Source organism: Chaetura pelagica, unplaced genomic scaffold (genome assembly GCF_000747805.2).
Source record: "Chaetura pelagica isolate M959 unplaced genomic scaffold, ChaPel_1.0 scaffold664, whole genome shotgun sequence".
Taxonomy (NCBI): Eukaryota; Metazoa; Chordata; class Aves; order Apodiformes; family Apodidae; genus Chaetura; species Chaetura pelagica.
This window is the reverse complement of record NW_009952969.1, coordinates 36,320-52,981: the sequence shown is the minus strand read 5'-3', so window position 1 is coordinate 52,981 and position 16,662 is coordinate 36,320. Positions and strand designations below refer to the sequence as shown.

General features: G+C 41.5%; 1 protein-coding gene across 1 annotated transcript in view; it reads left to right on the top strand.

Annotated features, from left to right (window-relative positions):
- Positions 1–15,685, top strand: part of CEP170B (centrosomal protein 170B) — a 58,025-nt gene extending 42,340 nt beyond the window's left edge. The window contains exons 12-20 of the mRNA XM_009995844.1: positions 1–40; positions 3,273–3,522; positions 5,680–5,839; positions 9,710–9,748; positions 11,026–11,169; positions 12,728–12,816; positions 13,366–13,459; positions 14,776–14,827; positions 15,450–15,685. The exon at positions 1–40 is cut by the window's left edge and continues 9 nt beyond it. Coding sequence (XP_009994146.1) covers positions 1–40; positions 3,273–3,522; positions 5,680–5,839; positions 9,710–9,748; positions 11,026–11,169; positions 12,728–12,816; positions 13,366–13,459; positions 14,776–14,827; positions 15,450–15,685 — 1,104 coding nt within the window. The remainder of the gene's footprint in view (positions 41–3,272; positions 3,523–5,679; positions 5,840–9,709; positions 9,749–11,025; positions 11,170–12,727; positions 12,817–13,365; positions 13,460–14,775; positions 14,828–15,449) is intronic.
- Positions 15,686–16,662: the final 977 nt, after the last annotated feature.

Genomic DNA, 16,662 nt, shown 5'->3' with positions numbered 1-16,662 from the left:
AGGACCCGTTCAAGCACTGTCAAGTATTCCTCCTCATCCAGTAAGTCCTCATGCTTTATTGTTTGTCCTGTACTCCCCTATTTCTGATTTTTAGGCTGCACATGATCGCCAAGGATTGGTATTTCAGTAATACAAGCACTTGGTTGGTGAGTACAAAAGTCTGCATTAATGGCTGGCATGACATTTCCTGTGGGTTTGAAGATAGCAGAGCATCTCTCCTACCCAGCGAGATGTTATTGTGGTGTTGTCTGTGAGGATATTAGAAATAGGCATTTTTCTTTTTACCTCAGTGACTTTGCTTTTTGAACAACCAGTTGCCAATTGACAGGAGCATGTCAGCCATTTTTCTGTTAAAAAAGTATAATGCCTTTCCTAATGCTACAAGGAATTCTATTCTGCTCTTCTTTGACGTCTAGGAGTCAAAGTTTGCTCCAAAAAAAGCTTATTATAGTGCTGATGACAGCTGGTGTCCAAGGTGGCAGTTTTGGTAGCAACTGAAACAGGAAACCAAGAAATAAACACCCCTGTGTTTTAAGGGCAGTTCCCTTGTTCTTCCTGTAAATGTAAACATGGGGCTGAACACTGCATGTTGATTGCCCCAAGAGGTTCCCTCTACTGTGTGTTTCCATCCACATTGGCCAGAGGTAAGGCAGGTACACAGTCATGTTTCCCATGTGATGGAGGTTTGGGGCCTGTCTTGCCCCCTAGCTGTGCACTCAACAGACCCTTGCAATATCAATATTTGTCGTGTTTAAATCAGTCTTTTATTAAATGGTGTGGACAACGCAAGTGACCAATGTGAAGTGGTTATTGATAAACACAGATTGTTCCTGACACCTTTAGTTTAAGTCCTACTCTATGCCCATACTTTTAGACCTACCATGGATATGATGGCAAAGCAGCTGTTTCCTTAGATTTTTAACAATGTTGTGTGGGCAAGGAATGGGAAGAACCCCTTTGGCTGGATGTCTGAGGCCTGTTGAGAGGGATCCAGTTTTCACCAGATCTGTTTTTGAATGGAGTCTTAGAGTTCTAGGTGTATCCTTTTTGTATACTTTAATATCATAGAAATAATTATCCTCCTTGCACTATTGCATGCTAAAAATGGTATTTGCTGCTTGTTTTGATTTGGATTGTTTTAGTGCATCCAGCTTCCTTTTTATTTTAATGATGTTTTTTTTCCTTGCACATTTGGTTATGCATGTAAATCAGAATGGGAATAAGCTAAAATAATATGTACAGTCTTTTCTCTTGCCTTTTTTGAGATGGTGCTATTACTGATTTCTTGTTAAACAATAACAAATTTTAAACAAAGTAATGTGGTCAGAGTTTCCCAAGCAGGAGAGACTCTTTGCACTACTCCCTCTGCCTTTGGACCACAGACCTCAAATTTGGAGAAAAATGATAAGTGTTGGCCAGTTCTTGGTTTAAATGAATTGGTTTTTGATTTCCAGAGCTTTGTAGCAGCATGTTAACACCTTTCTTTGTGCATAGTTGCAGCAAATTATGCTAATCCTTCCTTTGAATTAGTTGCTTTTGAAATACTAACCTCCTAATTCCTTGATAAGATTGTGGACCTCACACAAGCTGTTAAGTGTACTCATGTACTTCATGCTTCATCTGCTGTGCCAAGTGTGTGATGCATGGGTACTAATGCTATTATAGTGAATCAACACCTAGCACCCCCTTCCTGGACCAAAAGTGAAACCTTGATAAACTAAACTATTGCACTGTGCCATCAAGATATTTTTGAGCATGATACAATAACCCTTGAAAGCACTGATTGTCAAGCCTTGGGAGTAAGGAGGCAGATGTAGCAGATTTATTCAAGGATTTCTTAAAGCATTTAGCTAATCACAGTAGTTTCCAACTCTCTCAGTGGGAGAAAGTTAATCTTGCTGCCAGAGGAACAGAATTAAATATCTGGCCATGAGACAAGAAATGCCAGGAGATTGTTGGGCCATCTGAAGTAACTTTATAAGTAACTTTATGTGACATGCACAGATAATAGCAGAATACTTCAAGTTATCAATTCTAAAAGCTAAGGATCTGTCTCCCCTTCTCTGTGTACATGGTTTATTTACTTAGTATAATTTGAATGGTACAGAGGGAGTTGATACTGATTTCCCTTGCCATACAGGGATTGAAAATCAAGTTCTTAATTTTAAAAGTGCTATTCAGGGGCAGGGTGTCTTCTTGATTCTAAACCTGTGTTTAAAAAAAATGATAACAACAAAATCTGTACTGCTAGAATATAAGCAGATTTTTTTCTGTATATATTTTTTTAAATCCTAAGCCAAGACATTTTTATAGCTACACCTGAGATAACAATGAGTAGGAGTGGTTTGGTTTTTTTTACTATACAGTAACCATAGTTTCTACCTGCATCTTAAATGCCAAATTCGTTATTTTTGTTTGTATGATCTATGATGCTGGCTTAATTTGCTTGCACTATGATAATCTTGGTAACAAAGTGAAGCTTTTAGGTCATGTAATTTTAAATAACTTGCCTGGCTCTGTTTTTGGTGGGTCTTCATTCTCCAAGGAAGGATGGAAGGGAATGAAGCAATACCCATAGAGAGTATAGGGAAGCAGCAAACACTGGGAGCCCAGTTTTCAAATAAAGACATCTTGGTGCTTCCCGGGCAAGGAGAGGACCTGGGTGTTTACAGATCTGCAGAACCAGTTGGGATGAGTGGACAGCTTCTACTTGGCTCCAGGGGTTGGAGCTGGTCCTGATTGTGTAAACACTGTTTCTTGTAGTGTCACTAATGGTGAATTGCGAGGCAGGTGGTGAACGTGGAATGTGAACTCTTGGAAATAACACCAAACACTATAGTCTCTTCCTCACTCAAAACCCCCTTCTTTTGCTTGTATTTGGAGCTCATTGGAAAGGTGTCTGGAGGCTTGAAAACTGAGCTGTCTAGAAAAGGACTTCTGTGGGACTATGAGGAGTCTGAAACTTGTGCTACTTATTCACAGAGCTTCTGTGCATGGAAAGCCAAGTCTGTGATAATAATTTAGTACATTGGAGTTGTTAACACATTTTGCTTTTCCATTGGAATTTTCCACTCCAAATTTGTAGAATCGAATGGGAGCCATGGAAGTGCTCAACTTTGAAATAAGCTCTGAGTATGTGCTGTTTGACTTAAAATCTGCACAGAAACTCTCCTTTCCTCGTGCTCATGGGCTAGTTTTATGTTACCTTTTTGCCCTTTTGTAGTTATTCTTTACTACTTTCCTTGGTCTGAAACCAATTCATTTTTTATAAGCATCGAGGCGGAGACCACAGGGTTCAGATTACACTTCTACTTCGGAGGATGAATATGGCTCAAATCACAGCTCCCCTAAACACAAACGCTCCCATACTTCAACAGCCACACAAACCCCAAGGATACGTGGCTCTGGGCTGAGCAAGCAGAGGCACAACGGCAGAGAAACTGATGACGATGAAGATTTTGATGACCACTCTGACCCCTTCAACTTCATGGCGCAAACAGCAGAGATAGCAGAAATAGCCAGGTGAGGTGGGGCTTTATGTAATGACCCACGTGTTCAAAATGGGTTGAGTTTTTTTTCCTTGGTGTTCAAGTCAAAGCCAGGTGTGGATATAGAAGGAGAGGCAATCTCTGCCGTTGTTTGTGTGCCCCCCATCTCCTTCATATCTGAATATTGACTTGTTTAGGCTTGGGGGGTTTCATGAAGCTTTACTGCCTGTGCTAAGATATGCTGGTTGTACCTTCTCCCTAGAAAATGCCAAGGTGCAGGGCATTGTATCTTGGTTTGTTTCTTAAGCTGTGGATGGGTCTTCTCTTGTAGTTCAAAGTCTGTCAAACCTCCTTATCTCTGCTTTCTGCTGGAAGTCACAGCGTGTACACAGACTGGCTGGTGTGAACTGTCCTAATTCTCTGCAGAGGAAGTCACATGGATTAGTGACACTGAATATGTAAACTGTTGAAGCTGCTTTGCCTGGAGCTGATGAGGGAGCAGGAAGCAGTTGCTGTGGTTCAGAAACCTCTTTACTTGACAAAATTTAATCCAAGCAAGAAAATCTGTCTGGGCCCTGTGTACAAATGAATTGTTGCTTAGCTTGACGTCCCTGTATATGGGACCTGTTACATACTGGTGGTCTGATGGTTGCCTGGAGGACCTCAGCAGTAAAGCAAATAGATTCTTTTTTTAAACAGTGGCATTTGAGGTTTGACATCTCTAATATGCAACTGTGCTATGCCAGCTTTCCAGAAATACTGGTCTTCCATCGTACTGCCCATTCTTGAAATACTTCCGACTGAGGAAGCAGTCTTCTGTCTGCTTCTGGTCAGCGTTTCCACATGACCTGTATCACTTGCTGCACTGATCTCTGACGGGCTTTTCTTGTGTCTGTCAGGCTGCTAGAAACTGTGCCAGCCTTCAAACCAGGCTGTGTTACCTGCACCCCACAAGGTGTGAGGGTGGGAGACGCCGGCTCCCCTCCCAGCAGCTCCCGGCGCGGGGGAGCGGTCTGGGTTGCAGCTGCTATAAATAAATGGTTGCGTCAGACTTGTCTGGCGCTGCACGTTGCAGGGCTTGGTCACAGAGTCTGCTTCATAATTGCAGTTCTGATTTCCGTTGCTGCTCCCAAATTAACTGGGAGGGGTTTAGAGGAGTCGGAGAGAGTTAAAAGGGAAAATGCCACTTGTTTACAGTAAGTGAATCACATAATGAATGCATTTGGTGACAGCTCTATCCAAACCAGTACACATAGGGGGCATCTTAGGCAGGCAGATTAAACTGCTTTTCATTAGTTCAATTATACATCTTTTTTCTGAGGAAATATTTTGATGAACTGACAGTTTTATTACATTACTTCGTTTTTTTAATTAACGAAGAGAGTGTTTTTCAGATGAAGCCTATCTAGCTGGAAGATTATTTTTTCTCTCTTTAGAAGATTTTCTTTAGAATTACCACAACAGCTACTTTTGGTCTGAAGGGTTTTTTTAAGATAAGTCAGCCACAATCCAGACACTTAGAAACTGTTTTTGAGATCTAGAGCTAGTAGAGCAGAGTGCTGCCATCACTGAGTATTAACTGGACACCTGTCAAGGGACTTGAGGTTTCAGCACTTGGTTTCTGAAAACCAGATCCCTCAGGTATGCTGTGCTTACCCTGGTGATCCCTCAGCCTTTCTAGCCAATGTGGAGACATATTTTGTTGTACAGTCTATAAACCACAAGGAAGAAGGAAAGATAATTAATTTTTTTTATTATTTAAGTAACAAAGAAAAAAAGGGCTTTTTTTCTTGTATGGACTTTTTAAGGGAAAATGAGATCCCAAGGAGAAAAACTGACTGTGTTCTGTAAGAAAAAAAGAACACAGTGGAGTGGATGGGTGGGGGAGCAATAGCATAGAGCTTTATGGATTGTCTCCCAATACATTCTGGTAGTTTTTAGTTACTATAATCTGACTTTTTATCAAATCTCTACTTTAAAGCTGGCTTCAGGAGGGGAATGGTTTTATTTCGTGTGCAGCCAATATTCCTCAGCACCCTGCCAAGGCAACCTGAAAAAACCTGCTTTCCTTAGCTTCTGCTGAATTTAATAGTTCCAACAAACTTTTTGTGGCTGCTCTTTTATATTTTATGGATTTGAGGCTTGTTGTGTCATACGTCCTAATGGCTCTGATGCTTGCTCTGTGCTTTAGGCTCAGCCAAACCTTGGTGAAGGACGTGGCCATCCTTGCTCGAGAGATTCATGATGTTGCTGGAGATGGGAATTCACAGAGTTCATCAGGGACAGGACCAAGCACCTCCCTCAGCTCTGTGCCCAACACTCCTGCTTCCACTATATCAGCAAGAGAAGAGGTAAGATCCTAAATGACAGAAATCTCTGCCTGTGAATGTTAGTAAGTACATGGGGCACAGATGTGGTGGGAGACCAGGGCAGCACTGCAGCACTGAAAAACCCTTATTCCTTTCCTCCTAAGAAACACCACCAGAAAGATCTACTGCAGCTGATTTAGGGTGCTCTTTATTTTGCCCTGCTCTGTGCCACAGCCAGGCTTGCAAGAGGTGGGAGTCATCATTTCCTAAGGATCTCCTGGCCTCTAATTGAACTTTGGTCCCTGAAGATTGCATCTGAGGAACAGGGTGGGGGCAAAGGGGCAGGCTGTGTGCGTGCTGCTCTGCTGATCCAGGAAGCCAAAGGCTCCCTCCTGGTTTCAGACAAGGCTCTGGCTGCACACTCTGTATGAGCTGTGTATTTTGTACTTCTGCTGGGTCCTTTCTGCCAGGGCTGTTGAAATGCTGTGCAGATGTTACTTGAATCCTTTCCCTCCATCTATGTATTGATGGGCAGGGGTGGGGACACTGCTCTCCAAACAGAAAGGAAAGCAAGGAGGAAGGTGGTTAGCTTGGAAAGGGCTGTCCTCCAGCTCTTCAGTGAAGCTGTGGCTTCCTCCTGAACTGTGTAGTTTGTCTACACTGGAGTGGGGAGGAGAGAGTGGCTCACCAGTGCTGCAGTGCAATGACTCAGCTCAAACTTGGCTGCAAACTCCCCAGAAGGCTCCAGCTGTTAATGCAAAATTGCCTTTGCTGCTATTTAAATCCAAATTCCCTCCTGTCCACCAGCACAGGCTTAAAATAAACCCCATCAGCTCTCTGTCTGCTGTTCAGATGGGCCTCTTGGTCTTCTGTTGTCTTTTACTGTTACAAGAATTGCAAACCTGTCCTAAGCAGGGTTCAGAACTGACAACCAAACCTGTTACCTTGCCAAGAGAGTTCTTGGAGGCTCTGTGGCCCTCCTGTGATCATCACTGAAGGTGCAAAGCTCAAGTTTAGGGAAATACCCAGAAGATCAGTCAAGTGTGGCTGTGCCTGTGCTAAGCCCAGGTCAGTTGCAACCTGCTCAGGGAGGGATTTTTTCCTGAGGTTGTTTGGAGCTGCAGTGCACAAATGTTTCTCAATAAGTTCAGGCTCTGAGATAGTGTTTTATTACTTTGTTTCCTTGTACGTGCCACACCTGCAAAACTACTTTTTGTATTGTTCTTTTTGAGCCGTTAAGGTGACAAATCTACCCTCCTTTTGACTTGCTTGCAAATGAAGCATTTGCTGTGGGTTGGTAATGATCAGTATTCAGCACCTGCTTCCTTCTGGAAAATTGACATATATACGTTTTTATCAGTGCCACTGAAGGGTACAACCATAAGTCAGCTCATACCAAGGGATCTGTTCTCTGCTACTTAGAGGGAAAGCAACTGGCAAAACACAATGTTCCCACTTTGTGGAAAATTATGAGATACAGAGCACACAGTTGTGATGCTGAATGGCAGGATCACAAAGCCAGGGTTGCCTGGACCCAGGCAAATTGAGGGTTTCCCAGGGACGTGGCTTTGCAGTGCTACTGTGTGGGACATGCCAGTCTGCCCCCCTGCAGTAGTCAGGAGAGCAGCTACAGGGCTGTGCTGTAGGTAATAATGCTTCTAGCAGTCCCCAGTGCTAGAGCAGTTTTTGAGATCTTACAGTGCTGTAAAGGAAGAAGCACTGGTAGGAGCCTTTGAAGACAGATTAGGCGCCATAACCTTTGGTGTGTTTAGTCAGTGGTGGCAGAAACTGTCATAAAGGCTTTTAACTAGTTTCACTCTAAATAGGGTTGGATGGCAGTGTGATTTCAGCAGAGCCAGTGCCTGGGAGGCCATTTGAGTTACACCCAAAATGCCACCATGCATCATTGGAGCTGCTTTATGTTAGTGATAGCCAAAAAAGGTTAAATCAGCCAGACTTTTCAGTGGTGATGCTGAGATGGAGATCTGAATCCTGAATAGCTCAGGATCCTGAACAATGCATCTTGGGGATCATGTTATGAATGGGAGCACTATAAACTGATGGGTGTTTATGAAGCACACTTTTGTTTTTCGAAGTGGTCTAGAATCAATGGACATGCTTCCCTCAGTCAAGGTGCTGCTGAATCTGTGCTAAAATAATTATTTTGGCTTAAAGAAGGAAACTTGCTAAGAAATAAATGAAGATCAGTGTGTATGGGTATCAGCATTGAGTTTTGTGTTTATTGAACAACTTTATATTAAATATTCTGGGAAAGGATGTAGCTATGAGAAATAGTTTCTTTCATTATAGTAGAAATGTATTGAAACATCTGATAAAAGGCAGTATGTGAATAAGAAATGTTTGCTGTATATGATTGTCTGTTCTGCTGCTCTGGCTCTTACCTTGTTGTATGCCAGTCTGCTAGCTTTTGATTTTCTGCTACTACATATTTATACCTATTCTAATAAAGTGGGAGAAAATGCAGGAAAAATAAGTACTGATTCTGGAATCACTTCTGAGATTTTAATGCTGTACTGGAAGCTTCACTTTGGACCAGTGTGTGGCACAGCATTTCTCAGCCTCAAATAAATTGCTTTTCAAATTACTTTTATTACAAAGCTTGGTTAAAGATTTAAATAATGAGTGTTCCCTTAAAAATCAAGATGGAGCTTTAGATTTAATCCTTACTCTCATGTTCTGTCCTTTCAGGTCCAGTGATGGCTTGGATGTTTAGCAGGCAGGTTTTCAGTTTCCCCAGTGCTTGTTTGGGCTAAATGTGTTTGTTTTGTAGCCTCAGCTGTATCATTTATAATAACCTAGGTTCTTGGCATGCTGAGCTGAATACTGCTACAAATTAATCTAAAAAAACACCAAATCAAAACAAAAAAAGAGTTCAGCAAGGGTGAAACCTTCATGATTCCTGTTTACTAAAGCCACAGGTTGTTTGGGTTGCTTTGGGTTGTGGTTTTGTAGGTTTTACAGGACTCAGCTTTCTGGAGAGCAGAGCAGTTGTACTGAAAGCTCAGCTGCTACAAGCATAGTCAAGTGGGTCATCCCAAATCACTGGCCACTTCTGCTAATTTTAGCCTTGCATGGAATTCTTTTGGTTGGTCTTTGTTTGTTTGTTTGTTTTTTCTAAGTTGATAATGATACAGCAAAAACCTTAGAGGCCAATTATGTTTGTGGAGTTGTTGTTTAACATACTCAGTGTGAGTGTTGGTATGACAGGAGGAAATGCTTCTGGGGGTGACAGAACAGAAAACAGAAGAGACCAGTTCACATACAAAAAACTCCTGGTGATGGTGGAGCAGATGCTGTCCTTACTGTGTTTTCAACTGGTTGTTCTGAGAGCTGCTGGACTGAGAAATATCTCATTTCCTTCTGACACTGTTTCAGTGCTGCAGGCAGCCTAACTTTCTGTTTCTGCATTTCATCAAAGGATGCTTAAAAAAGATAAGCTTATTTGCAAAACCTTTTGGCTGTTGTGCCCCTGTACCATAATATCTCATAACTTCTGCCTGTGTATAACCCAAGTGCTATTGTATAGAGTGTGGGCAGCCTGTAGCTTGGATCGCACATGGTTTCCTCAGAAGAGCTGTGTGCTTTGCCAACAGAAGAGCCTCCTGGGCTGTGTGTTTGCCCATTCTTAGTGCTGGGAGGGCTGCTGGATTTCACTCAGCACAGTCTTTTTTGAAGTAAGTGGGGAGCTGCCTGAAACCACCTCTGCAGAGCTGGTTGGTGACCAGGACCTCTGTGGGCTTCAGTGCATGCAGGAGTGGGCATTGCGTGCTGGTCTTCTGGGATGCACTTCTGGGAATGTCAGCCTGAAATAACCCCAAACCATGTGTTCTCTTTGATACTTGCTGTCATGGTCGTTCACTAGCATTGATCTCTGTTTCTGTTTTAACACAGATTGCTCGTAGATCTTTTCGGCTGGCATATCCATCTCAGGTGCACTTTCCATCCCATTTTTTTGTATCTTTGTCTTGTCACTGTTAGTTTCCTCCCTTCTTTTAAGAGTTTTTGTCTGCCAGTCAACCAAACAGGAGTTAGATGTCTTGTCTTTTCCTTTCTTCCTGTTAATGATTTGCATTGTCAGTGGTTTTGTGTTGCTTTTTCATCTCTTCCATGTGTTACTAAATGGTTTCTGATTAATTTTGCTGTGGCTTGAATGTTGCATTGATATGTTAAAATCAAAGATATTGGAAAGCAGGGCCTTTTTGACATTTAGCTTAGATTAAAAAAAAGACAAAGATGTACTTTTCAACTACATTCTCAGATCTCAAAATTATCAAGTGGAGTAGCCCCACTGAGTTGTATAGGATGATTCCAGTGGGTAGATACTTGCAGGATTTGGGTCTAGTAATTTGCTTAGGAACCCATACCTGTCTGAACAAGACTTAAATGAATCAGTGTTCCTCTCGGACTTGCCTGAAAATCTGCAATACCTGCAGTGAGTGCCTGTGCGCCTCTTTCGCTTCAGTGCATGCAGGAGTGGGCATTGCGTGCTGGTCTTCTGGGATGCACTTCTGGGAATGTCAGCCTGAAATAACCCCAAACCATGTGTTCTCTTTGATACTTGCTGTCATGGTCGTTCACTAGCATTGATCTCTGTTTCTGTTTTAACACAGATTGCTCGTAGATCTTTTCGGCTGGCATATCCATCTCAGGTGCACTTTCCATCCCATTTTTTTGTATCTTTGTCTTGTCACTGTTAGTTTCCTCCCTTCTTTTAAGAGTTTTTGTCTGCCAGTCAACCAAACAGGAGTTAGATGTCTTGTCTTTTCCTTTCTTCCTGTTAATGATTTGCATTGTCAGTGGTTTTGTGTTGCTTTTTCATCTCTTCCATGTGTTACTAAATGGTTTCTGATTAATTTTGCTGTGGCTTGAATGTTGCATTGATATGTTAAAATCAAAGATATTGGAAAGCAGGGCCTTTTTGACATTTAGCTTAGATTAAAAAAAAGACAAAGATGTACTTTTCAACTACATTCTCAGATCTCAAAATTATCAAGTGGAGTAGCCCCACTGAGTTGTATAGGATGATTCCAGTGGGTAGATACTTGCAGGATTTGGGTCTAGTAATTTGCTTAGGAACCCATACCTGTCTGAACAAGACTTAAATGAATCAGTGTTCCTCTCGGACTTGCCTGAAAATCTGCAATACCTGCAGTGAGTGCCTGCGCGCCTATTTCCCTACTAATTTTTAATGACTCATTGTTTCCAAGTTGGTGCAGCACATTCCAGAAGCAAGTCTGAACTACCAGAAAGTGCCTCCGGGATCAGTGGAACTGAAGGATTTTGACCAAAATATGAACGATAATAGAGAAGAGGATCCCTCAAGAAAAACGAGGACAAGAAACCGTGAGGAGGCAGGCCACCTTTTTCTTTACTTTATATATGGCATTGCTTTAAGCTGCAGCATGTATACCTGTTATTTCTAAGCTGCCAAAGGAGGCTACTAAAAAAAAAATGCACTTTGCAAAAGCCTAGACTTGTAGGTGTAGAAATAGTGTTAAAAAGACCCACAACAAAACAAAATAACAAAAAACCAAGCCAAACCAAAAACACAAAAAAAGAAGAGAAAAAAAAAATCACCTTTCTTGCCAGTACTGACTGGAAGTTTCCTCTAGTGTGTAAAACTCTAGTAAACCTGAGGCTTGGTCTAGGAGGAGGCATTCAGTGCCAGATCCCACTTAGGCTATTTCACTGGTCTTTTAAAGCAAAACACAAAACTCCTGACTTAGAAATCTGCAGCACTGATAGTTTAATGACAAGAAATCATGGCATGAAAACAGTTTTTGCTAATCAATAAAGGTACATTGTTTTTCTGAGATAGGCATGCTGATCAGAGCTGTCCCTAGAGCAGCAGTGGCATGATCTGGAGCTCATGAGGAATTTCTTTAGCTGGGCTTGAGTGCAGCCCTCCAGACAGCAAGCTGCTTGTTCTCTGTTGTTCCCTGTAACATGTTCAATTTGATGCAGTTGTTCTGGGGTGAGAGAGAAGGGAAACCTGGAAATCACTGGGTGAGCAAGCTTGGCCTGAAACTTGAGGCTGGAGGTGGTGTTGGAGTGAGGGCTGTGATGGAGAGCAGAGGAGCAGGCTGCTGATGCAGCATTCAGCTGGTGCTTCTGTTTGCTTTGTTCTGCTGGATCCGGTTGAGAAGGAACAGCTGGAGCAGAGGCTCCAGGGAGGTAATGCAGGCAGGAGGACAGAGCTGGGCTCCAGCACATTCACTTTGCTACTCTGGAGGAGGACTGTGACTCAAAGAGGCTGATGAGGGGAGCTTGGGCTGTGCCACTGGTACCACCCCTGTCCTCTGACTGACTTGAAGCAATCTCTCACTCCCCTGGAGAGATGTGCCAAGGCTGAATAAAAGATGCAGGTTCAGTGTGCCCCCAACTGATGTGGGCTGTCTTGACAAACCTGGAGGCTCTTTTGAACCACAAGACTTGAATATTTGGGATTTGGGGTTTTTTTGTTATTGTTTCTAATAAAGCAGGATGTAACATGGTGGGATTACACGGCAGTGAAGGTGGCTTCAATTCATGTAAATTGTATTAGTTGGTTTCAGTGAGATTGCTTGTGGAACTTTGTGTATTGTGATTTGGCTTGGGGTGTCTTGGTGGGGAGGTGCCTGTGAGGTTTGGAAAGTCTGAAGGTTTTTCTTTCAGAAATGCCTAAATTTTACTGCAGACATCTCTATCACTTTGTACACTTCTCAAGAAGGAAAAAATCCAAACAAGTTAGTATTGATCTTTTTGCCAAAGTACTTCAACAAAGCTGCATGTCATCTTAATCTCCCTTAAACTTCAAATGTCATCATCATAAATGAAGATGTTTTAGTGGAGATTGCTTACTGTAAAAATTTCCAGTTTTGTAATAAGCCACTTCTGCTCAAAGTTCTCTGATGTGCCCTTATATTTTAGGTAATCTTTGACAATCTGATGTTGAATCCAGTATCCCAGTTATCACATACAATACGTGAAAATACAGAAAACCTAGCTGAAAAAATGAAGTAAGTAACTTTTCAAATGTTGATTTTCTACTGAGTTTGTTGGCTTGCTACTTGTGGGAGATAATACATTGTTGTCTTGGTGAGTCTTCTTATCAAGATGCAGAGAATCTAGATGTAGGAAACCACGTGTGTAGTGAACGAGAGGTAACATGATTATTTGCCATCTCTTTTCCTCATAAGTTTGGCCTTTGAAATTTTAAAGCTGGATTTGTGATGCCTTTTGATGAAACTTGGAAATGTTGCCTGTGTGAAGAGTTGGCAGAAAGTGTCTTCTTGTTGGTGGATTCTCCTCTTTCTTCCCCTGTCCCAAGGCTCTTAGAAAGCCTGCAGGTCATCAAGGCTTGTGAAAGCTCTTCAAAGCTTGTTGTTGCTCTAGAAGACATCAGTTAGGGAAGGGCTTTGGATTGTTCCTAAATCTTGTGAAAGACGCTTTGTCCCTTTCTAATCCAGTAATCTCCTTTGTTGCGATATCCTGTGATAATTAAGTCTTTTAAGCAAGTAGCTTTTGGATGATGGTTTTAAGACCTGCTCTACTTTTTTGTGCTGCAGGATTTTGTTTCAAAATTCGGAAAAGACCTGGGAAGAGATGGAGGCCAAAATTAATTCAGAAAACGAAGTGCCAATTCTGAAAACATCAAACAAGGTAAGACCGTGCAAACAAGTGAAATCCCAAAGACTTACATTCATAAATGTTTTGTAACAAACCAAAATAATGAGCTCTGGCCCTTCTCAAACCCATTTCTGAAATTTCTAGTCTGTTTTTGTGTGCTGAAGGGCTGCTTTGTTGCTGTTTGCAGTGTGGCAAAGTGAGTTCCCCCAGCTGTTGATTTTCACCTCAACTCTTCCCCTCTTCCTGTGTGTTACATCTTCAAAGACCAAGTCCCTTAGCAGATGTTCAGATTCAGGGTCATTAGGTTTCATTTAAACATCTACCAAAGCATCACCTACCATGTGGTTGCCACAGCTTCACTTGTAGCCAGGTGTTTCTTGTGAAAGTTTGCTTTCTTCACATGTAACAGTTTGATAACAGGGCAATGAAAAAGCTTCAGCCCTCAGGTGGTGTTTATGCTCTCTTATGACCTCTTATCATCATTTGTGGGGACTGCCAGTAGTGATTTAAGTACAGTAATGCAAATACATTTAATGCTAAGTATACATGTAACTATGCAGGATCTGTGTAGCTCCATGAGTTTGCAAAGATTTTTGTGGATTTGGTATTAAGGAGGATGTAGGGGAACCTTTGTACAGTTAATCTGGCTGGGGTTTCAAATCTAAAATCCACTGTGGCTATGAGCTGAGTAGTGTAGTAGCACTTTGTGAACTGGTGCAGAGCAGAGGTCCCCGTGCACTGAACAGATGTACCTAGATACAGATCATAGAATGGTTTGAGTTGGAAGGGACCTTTAAAGGTCATCTAGTCCAACCATTCCTGCAGTAAGTACAGACATCTTTAATTAGATCAGGTTGCTTAGAGACCCTTCCAACTTGACCTTGAATGTTTCCAGGGATGGGGCATCGACCACCTCTCCAGGTAGCCTGGGCCAGTGTTTCACCACTGTCATCATAAAAAACATCTTCCTAATATCTAGTCTGAATCTCCCCTCTTTTAGTTTAGAAACATTATCCCTTGTCCTAGCATAACAAACCCTGCTAAAAAGTATCTGTCCATCTTCCTCATAAGCTTCTATAAGTTTTGAAAGGTTGCAGTAAGGTCTACCTGGAACTCTTTCTTCTCCAGGTTGAAGAACACCAGGTCTCTAAACCTTTCCTTATAGGAAAGATGTTCCATCCCTCTGATCATCTTCATGGATACTAGCTTTGTCTTTTCTGTGAAATAAGCAAAGTTGGAACTGGCTTTCAGTCTCCTTGATCAGATAAGGCAGAAAGAGTAAGACTAGATTCCTGTGTCAGTTGAGTACTTTGTTGCTTAATTTTCTATTCCGATGTTTTTGTTTCTAGGAAATAAGTTCTATCCTGAAGGAGCTCAGGAGAGTTCAAAAACAGCTTGAAGGTAGGTCACGTAAGATGCTTTTTTTGTCTCAAATGCTAGTAAGTTTCACAAAATAGAATAATGTGGCTTGATTTGCCAGTGAAAGCTGGGAAAGGATGCAGAAATTGAATTTGTTAGCATTTTGCAATGTGGAAGCTGTTGCTGTGGAAATGCTTTGTTTGTGGTAATTAGGATATTCCCATAAGATGAACTGGCAAAGATCTGTTCTGCTGAAACAGTATTTAGCAGCTCTTTCAGCCAATAAGCTGTGCTATGTTTTTGGAATTTGAATTTTGCTCTTGCATCATCTAGAAACTTAATAAACACAGGGGTCGTTTTGGGGTTCTGCTGAAACCTTACTGTCAAGCTTGCTGTCTGTCTGCTGGAGTTTCTCTTTTCCAATTCAACCAGAGTTGAATGTTCTCATAGCTTCAGTCTGGGAGAGGTGTTGCTTGTTAAAGCAGCTTAGGCCTGAAGGTATTAATGAAGAAAATATTGTGACTAAAATGAACCATGAGTATTGCGTGCAGTTATACTGCCTTCAAAATTAAAGCAGTAAAGCACTGTTTAGAAACTCTGCTGAGTGCTGCTAAAATGTCTGTTTATGTCTCTTTTTTCTTTTTCCCTTTTTTGTTCCCCCCAGTCATAAACGCTATCGTCGACCCTACTGGAAACTTGGATATAGTTGCCAGTAACAAGGCATCTTCTGCTGCTAAGCAATCTACAGCCACAAAAGTCAGGACTGCTAACACTTCTGGGCCCACACTGGAGACTTTGTCCCCAGCACAAATGAGAAACTACACACAGAAATCGAACTGTGGATCTTCTAGCCTACAAGATTCCAATTTCATTCCAGATGGAGAGAAATACATGATCTGACACGGTATTTTGTATTGCTGTCAAACTGTAATCTACTGTCACATTAGTGTTGTGTGTGAGTGGTTTGTGGACAGTTTGTGTGGAGCAGTTGTTTAGATTGCTAACACATTGCACAAAGCAAAAAATAATCTATGCTGTGAGGGTGAATGGAAAGTCTGTGTATGCCTTTTAAGCAAGACTAGCACCGTGGAGCAGCACATATTCAGCATAGACACAAACTGATTTTTAGAAAGTCACTCACTCATTCTTCCAGTGTGCCATAAGGAAACAGGCTTTGCATCCACTCCATTCAGTACTGCCCAAGCTGAAGAGTTCTTGCCTTGGTCTGTTTATAATTATTCAGTTGTAATGAGGCACAATTTAAAAGAAAAACTTTGTGGTTTTTTTTCTGGTACTATATTTGTATTACCTAGAAAGGTTGGACCAAATGATCCTTGAGGTCCCTTCCAACCTACCATTCTATGATTCTTTTTTTTTTTTTTTTTTAAGTGTACAAGTGAAGCATTACAACTCTGTTGGAGTCAGTGTGCAAATCCAACAGAATGATTGTGCAATAACACAGGTTTCTAGGAGAAACAGTTGTGTAAGAATTCCTTTTCAGCCATCATAAAAAGGTAACCACAGTGAAGTTGTGTGTAGTTTGGGTTTTTTCAGTCCAAAAACCAAAACAAGACAGAATAAACCCTTTGTTTTTCTCTTGGGAAAACGTAAAAGTTAATACTGTTATGAATATAAATACTACTGATACAGTTACTATTTTTGATGATATTTCAGGGCCAAAGTTTGAGGTAGGTACAAAAAATCAGATTTTACAGTTTAGCTTGCCAAATTTTAATTATTTCAGTACAAATGCTGTCTTTAGGCTGCTTTTTTGTTGTTATTGGGGTTCTTTTTGTCATTTTGTTTTTAAATATGCAATTTTTTTTTACAATGAGCTACAAATGCTCTTGGCTGGGCCAAAGATGAAGATGTTTGTG